General features: G+C 48.9%; 1 protein-coding gene across 2 annotated transcripts in view; it reads left to right on the forward strand.

Moving 5' to 3' along the window:
- slc6a8 (solute carrier family 6 member 8) overlaps positions 1-7,500 on the forward strand; it is a 23,767-nt gene that overhangs the window by 5,535 nt on the left and 10,732 nt on the right. Inside the window, exons 2-5 of one of the 2 annotated variants that reach the window (XM_076139784.1) lie at positions 3,037-3,152; positions 4,764-4,895; positions 6,463-6,748; positions 6,878-7,010. In XM_076139784.1, the coding sequence (XP_075995899.1) occupies positions 4,847-4,895; positions 6,463-6,748; positions 6,878-7,010 (468 nt within the window). In that variant the 5' untranslated portion in view covers positions 3,037-3,152; positions 4,764-4,846. The remainder of the gene's footprint in view (positions 1-3,036; positions 3,153-4,763; positions 4,896-6,462; positions 6,749-6,877; positions 7,011-7,500) is intronic. The other variant, XM_076139783.1, reaches the window with a different exon arrangement.

Genomic DNA, 7,500 nt, shown 5'->3' on the forward strand with positions numbered 1-7,500 from the left:
CAATTGAGGGTTCGGTGCCTTGCTCAGGGGCACCTCGGTAGGGACTCGAACCGGCAACCCTCCGGTTCTTAAGCGGAAGCTCTACCCACTCGACTACTGCCTCCCTTACTCCCTAGACACATCGGTTGTCTAGAGTGCGGCGGCACAAAAACACTGGCACAGGCAGACAGACAGGCAGGCAGTCAGGCAGGCAGGCAGGCAGACAGACGAATGCGGAGCAGAGGGCCTGATGCTTCATCAGGCTCAGAACTTATCAATTAACCCCAGTCAGCCGTGTGTCTGTGGCGACGTCATGCTGATGGAAAGTGCCTGTCTGTGGAAAGCTGCTGTCAGCTGATCAGGGGTGTTGATGAAGCTGTGAGAGGTGTTGGTGAGGATGAGGAGGATGATGAAGATGTTTATTGTTAGAGATGTTTCTGGTTGTAGGATTGTTGTGTTGCAGCTCAACTCTCAGCTTGAGTTGGTAAAGCCCTGTGAGACACACACACACACACACAGTTTGGCAAATGATTGCTGTGAATGTGTGAACTGTTCCTCCTTGGTGAGGCGTCTGGGTCAGGTGGCAGTGAAGACGATGATACTCAGCTGGTTCTCCAGGTTTGGGTCGGTCAGTCTTGAGTCTTTGTAAGAGTCACTTTAGAAGAGAACTGCTCACAGGGCTATGTTGACCCGAACAGTGATGCTAACTTAAGGCCGTGTCTCCTCAGAGAAGGAACATGCTCCACACTTAGATACCGTTTGTAGAATTCAAGCAAGGGGAGATTGTTGAATCTACATTTCAGATCATCATTGCTTTGCAACTCAATTAATTCCAGCTGCAGGTGATCCGGTACTTCAGCTGGTTCCATGGTGGGAATGGTGTTGCAAACATCTTCAGTCCAGTTTGTTTGCTTCTCAGGTCCTGGAGAACCTCTCTCCAAAAGCCTGAAGAAGAACATTCCTCAGCATATTCTGATGTCACAGCTGGCTTTTGCTCTTGTAGAGCAAGAACTGAGAAGCTGGTTAGGACCTTGGAGCTTTAAATCAAGCTGACAGGTACTTGGTTATGTCCACCATGAAAGCTAAATCACTCAGCCAGCATGAACTACTTTACTTCTTCCCTCAAGTTGTCAAACCATGCTAGCATACTTGCACGACTCAGCCACCCTCAGTACGGTAAACCAGATCTCCATACTGCGACTCCAGCTCACTCACAGTAGCTCCTTCAACTGACAGCTGTTTAGTTCCTCTGCTTTTAATGAAGTTTATGGTGAAAACAGCAATTTTCATCACAGCATTGAGCTTCAAGGAGAGTGCACACAAGTTCTCCTGGTGTTTGATACAGTGGCACACAAATAACTCACCTGGATCCAGGCTGAGACGACTCACTTCTTTTCTGACCAATGAAGTCAATCCCTTTTGGGCACCAACCATTGCCGGGGCTCCGTCTGTCACCAGGCCGCTCACTTTGTCTTACTGCAGGTCAAATTTGTTCAAACCCAAAACAGCTTGCTCAATCAAATCTTCACCTTTACTTGTGCCATGAATGGTTTGCAAAGTGAGCATTTCCTCTTTGATGTCAAAGTCAGCTGTAATTCCTCGCGCAAAGATGGCTAACTGAGCTGTGTTTGTTCTGTCCGTTGTCTCATCACAGGCCAAAGAGAAAAACTGGAAATCTCTTGCGGTCTCCTTCAATGACTTCTTGATGTCTTGTGCCGTGTCAGTAATCCGGTCTGAGACGGTTCCCCGAGACAAACTCACACTTTGGAAAAGCTTTACTTTTTCGGGCGCGAGAATCTCTGCAGCAGCAACGAGGCACCTTAGGCATGGGGTTTAAGCTTCTTCACTCAGCACGAAGGCACACAGGCTTACTATTAACTGCCACAAAAAATAATTCATTTGTCCATTTCTCTTGGAATTCCGCATCGACTTTTCGTTTTTTTGTCGCCATTTCCCGCTCCCTGTCACACTTCTCACTGATGGCGGCAGGTATGACACTAATGTTACGCTATGGTGTGTTCAATGACTCTGACGTTGGCCCGGAAAAACAGACATTCGCTCGTTTTGAATTAATTGCCGTCTGAAAATTATCTAATTTAAATGTAAATGATATTATTACTTTCTATTATTACTTGTACTTTTTGTGTTCATGAATTGTCTCGCAGGCCGCAGGTTCCCCACCCCTGGGTTAAAGAGTGTGTGTGTGTGTGTGTGTGTGTGTGTGTGTGTGTCTCTCTAATGAACCCTTATGGATGTTGTTATGATAGAAGTTCTGCCCTCCACAATAAAAGCCTGGTGTTTCTCCTGGATTCACTCAGTGAGCTGTGTGATGATGTAATGAGGCTAACACCTCCTCACCTCCTTGTTCTTCTTCTACTGTTTAAAGGAGGATGAGCTTACGTGTTCCTGTGATCGCTCAGTATTGATCAGATCAGTGGAGCAATAGTGCAACGGGTGTCAGCTTGGAAGTTCACGCCTCCTCCTCCTCCTCCTCCTCCTCACGCTGCACCATTAGCTCGTGTCACTGCTTAGTCCAGTGGCTTAGCCAGCTTAGCTAGCTAACTACAGCTGGGGGTCTTTTTCTGTCTCCCCCCTACAGGCCGGCACAGGAATGACCATGTTCAGGCTCTGAGCTACAGCGCCGCCTGGTGGACAGGCTAGGTTACATCAGGGAACCTGGGAGTCCCCTCAATCATTGTTTTGAACTGTTTGACCTTTGTTCACACTGTCAAGGAGTGTGTGTGTGTGTGTGTGTGTGTGTGTGTGTGTGTGTGTAATCCAATCATCACTGAGTTACTGAGGAGCTAAAAGCATTTACTCCACTTTACCACTCAGTGTGTGTGTGAGGAGGATTTCTGTTGAGCTGCTGAAACCCCCCCTCTCTCCCCCCTCCATCCATCCCTCTCTCTCTTTCTCTCCCTCCCTTCCCTCTCTCTCTTTCTCTCCCTCCCTTGCTCTCTCTCCCCCTCCCTCTCTCCCTCTCTCCCTCTCTCTCTCCCCCTCCCTCTCTCCCTCTCTCCCTCTCTCTCTCTCGCCCCTCCCCCCCACCTCTCTCAGCAGTGTGACTCACCACCAGCCTGTGCTGTATGCTGGCGTGACGCTAGGCTAACAGCAGTAGAAGCAGGCTAATGCTAACCTGCGTCATCTGTGGACTGTGACATCATCATCCAGCGGTCAGATACAGTAACAATCTGAGGGGAGGAGAGAGAGAGTGTGTGTGTGTGTGTGTGTGTGTGTGTGTGTGTGTGTGTTTGTGAGACGATTGAATGTTACAAATCCAGACTCCTCACCTTCATCACATACAGCTTTAATGTTCTTTATGTGTAATGTGCTTATAATAGTTCATCACATTATAAAGGCCAAGTGTCTCTCTCTCTCTCTCACACACACACACACACACACACACACGCGCATCCTCTCTGCTTGTATAATAGTTCACCATGTAATGGCAGCCTCTGTTACGCAACCCCTTGCACCATGCATTTCGCTCTCTCTCTCTCTCCCCCCTCTCTCTCTCTCTCCCCCCTCTCTCTCTCTCTCCCCCCCCCCCCCCCCCCACCCCATGTATAATCCCCGTGTGGTCTTACTTCCTCCCTCCCTCCCTCCCTCCCTCTCTCCAGTAGTTTCCAGTAGCAGTGACCCAGTTCCCTCCTGTTGTCCCTTTGGCCTCTTGTCTCTGTTTCATCACACCAATTACAATTCAGAGCTTCTGCTGATTCTCAGCTTAGAGTGACGAAGTGAAAGGATTCATTCATTCATTCATCACAGAGGGGCGGAGTCACTGAGAGGGTTCAAACCACAGAGGGGCGGAGTCACTGAGAGGGTTCAAACCACAGAGGGGCGGAGTCACTGAGAGGGTTCATATCACAGAGGGGCGGAGTCACTGAGAGGGTTCAAACCACAGAGGGGCGGAGTCACTGAGAGGGTTCAAACCACTGAGGGGCGGAGTCACTGAGAGGGTTCATATCACAGAGGGGCGGAGTCACTGAGAGGGTTCAAACCACAGAGGGGCGGAGTCACTGAGAGGGTTCATATCACAGAGGGGCGGAGTCACTGAGAGGGTTCAAACCACAGAGGGGCGGAGTCACTGAGAGGGTTCATATCACAGAGGGGCGGAGTCACTGAGAGGGTTCAAACCACAGAGGGGCGGAGTCACTGAGAGGGTTCATATCACAGAGGGGCGGAGTCACTGAGAGGGTTCAAACCACAGAGGGGCGGAGTCACTGAGAGGGTTCATATCACAGAGGGGCGGAGTCACTGAGAGGGTTCATATCACAGAGGGGCGGAGTCACTGAGAGGGTTCATATCACAGAGGGGCGGAGTCACTGAGAGGGTTCATATCACAGAGGGGCGGAGTCACTGAGAGGGTTCATATCACAGAGGGGCGGAGTCACTGAGAGGGTTCATATCACAGAGGGGCGGAGTCACTGAGAGGGTTCATATCACAGAGGGGCGGAGTCACTGAGAGGGTTCCAATCGACTGACATGTAAACATCATCAAAACAAATCAAATATAGGAAACATGTTTATACTTACATACAGGGAGTTTCTTCTCATGTGATTCATTACACAGTATTTTTCCTTCACAATTAAAAATCAAGTTTATTATAAATAATAGAAGAAAAGTTAAAATTTAAAAAATCATAATAATTTGAGTAAATAATTTAAGATTGAAATGATTACAAATGATTCAAGCAAAATATAAAATATTCTAAAAACAAAAACTGGAAACTGTTGATCAAATGAAATCTAAAGTCTTTTTGTTCTTCTTCCTCCTGCTGCAGGCGTCTTCCTCATCCCTTACCTGCTCATCGTCTTCATCGGAGGAATCCCCATCTTCTTCCTGGAGATCGCCCTGGGTCAGTTCATGAAGGCCGGCAGCATCAACGTGTGGAACATCGCTCCGCTCTTCAAAGGTGCAGTGGAGACGGGGGACAGACAGGCAGGGGGGAGGGAGGGAGGGAGGGAGGGAGGGTTCAATCAGACAACAACACATTTTCATCTCCTTTCTGCTCTTTAAGCAGAAAATAATTCAAACCTGACATTTGGATCTGGGACAGAAATTCAAAAGTCTTCGTCCAAAGTTCATCCAAAGTTTCCCAACTAACAAACATGAGGCTTGGGTCGTTCAATGAAACGGCACCATCCTTCATATCAAACTGGCTTTTGGCCTTATGTTGCTGTGGCAACAAACACGCGCGCACAAACACACGCACACACACACACACACACAAACACACCCCTCTCCATTCAGCTCTAACCTGTTTGAGTGTACGTGCCTGCAGTCACGGCTGGAAAACTACCAGCCACACACACACACACACACACCCACACACACACACACACACAGCGATAAGACTTTATATGAAATTTGTATATCACATTGTCCCATTATATCTTTATTAAATGTCCACACACACTCACACACACTCACACACTCTGTATCAATCACGCTGCCTCCACATGCCTGTTTATGATCTGTATGATCTGAGCTTATCTTTGTTTACGACACACTTGTCTGACCTGGACCAGGTTCACAGTCCTGGCCGCTCTGTGGTCACAGGATCGCTCTCTCGCTCGCTCACTCCTTCCCTTTGTCAACAAACCTTTATTGCTTCTACTTGTTTCCCCGACAGCCTGCAGTCTGAGACCTCACACCTCCACCAAGGCCAAACATTTCTCTCCATGACAACCAAAACCTGCATCTCTGTGTATATTTAACTTTGATAATCTGACCTCTTGACCTTGTAACCCTCCCATAGTAACCTGAACCCTAACTGAGTAAATCAATAATCAATCCAGTGATCAGTTCTGATGCAGATCCATTCAGCCTGGATCATCTCCATCTCAGCTCCATGATGCTGCTAGTTGATGTTTGTAGCTCTGCTCGACACTCGAATGGTTGTCTAGGGACTAAAACCTCTGATCTTGAAGCTCCTCTGAATCCCCACAAATACCACCAGGGGGACCACGCTCACTGCCAATCATGTTTCATGTTCTCAGGTGGGAGGAGTTATGGAGGCAGCAGGTGAAACGTGTGAGATGAAGGTGAAGATGAAGATGAGGGTGTTGGGACGAAGCCATAAACTCATATTTATTTGTTTATTTGCGTTGTTATCTGGCCTGGAAGGTTCCTGGACTCATAAAGGCGCTCTGGACCACGCGCTGAGCTGCTGGACGCCAGCGTGATTTTTGACCTTCAAAATAAAAGCCCGTAGCACACGTGTTGCTGGTTGTGTCATTTAGTTTTCTACCTTGACTTTGCTCCGGTTCATGGGAGGCGCTTAACTAGGGGGAGTCATGGTTTGTGTTGTGGACTCGGACTGGGACCCTCTTGGGTGCGGTTCAGAACCTCAGGCCCTTGGTCACTTGATGAAGATGCGGTGAGATGCACCTTAAGCCAACCAGGTGCGGTGCAGTGTGACTAGTTGGGGCCTTTGTTGTTCTCGCTCATCATTCTTTCTTCCTCCTCCTCTTCCTCAGGACTGGGTTATTCCTCCATGGTGATTGTGTTCTTCTGTAACACTTACTACATCATGGTGCTAGCTTGGGGCTTCTACTACTTCATCAAGTCCTTTAGCGCCACCCTCCCGTGGTCCACCTGTGATAACGAATGGAACACGCCGAGCTGCATCGAGATCTTCCGTCAGTGCAACAGCAGCCTCGCCAACTCCACCGGCCTCGCCAACTCCACCGGCCTCGCCAACTTCAGCAACGCCACCTGCAGCAATCTGACCGAAGGACGCTCGCCCATCATCGAGTTCTGGGAGTGAGTTCAGCCTCTGATTGGTCGGGTTTGTTTGTTTCTGCTGGTTCAGATGTTGAGCGTCGCTTTAACTCAACCCGTGTTCTGACCCTCACGGTGCCTTCATGGTCCTCCTCTGCCTCCCTCGTGTAGGAACAAGGTGCTGAACATCTCGTCTGGGCTGGAGGAGACCGGGATTATCAACTGGGAGCTCATGCTGTGTTTGATGGCCGTCTGGGTGATGGTTTACTTCTGCGTCTGGAAGGGAGTCAAGTCCACTGGGAAGGTAACACACACACACACACACACTTTGATCTCAGCAGTTATTGAATGGGCAGAGATGTGGATGAGTGAAGAAGGCGGTGGATGTTTTGACCTTGACAGTCTGTACTTCCTGTCATCATACAGTGACATGTGTTCATTAAAGCACTGTATGTGACTGATGACCTCCGACCTCTAGGCTCACCTTTATACTTAACACGGTGCCGTCTCTCCTGCTGCACCTGCTCAGGTACCAGAGCCTGGGCCGTCTGTGGACGGGTCCATGAATGAGGGACTGCAGCTTTAAACCACGGGATTTACACACACTGTGTGTGTGCGTGAGAGAGAGCAAGAGAGAGCAAGAGAGAGAGAGAGAGAGAGATGGGCGTTCCATCAGTGTTTCATTGGCTTGTGACTATGAGACACACACACACACACACACACAGTCACCAGTCACATGGTAGGGTGAGCGTTGCTATAGCTACGTAAGGAAATGAGAGCGAGAGATAAAGAGA

This window comes from Genypterus blacodes, unplaced genomic scaffold, assembly GCF_046128005.1.
Source record: "Genypterus blacodes isolate CSIRO-AG114 ecotype Tasmania unplaced genomic scaffold, CSIRO-AGI_Gbla_v1 ptg000452l_1, whole genome shotgun sequence".
Taxonomy (NCBI): domain Eukaryota; kingdom Metazoa; phylum Chordata; class Actinopteri; order Ophidiiformes; family Ophidiidae; genus Genypterus; species Genypterus blacodes.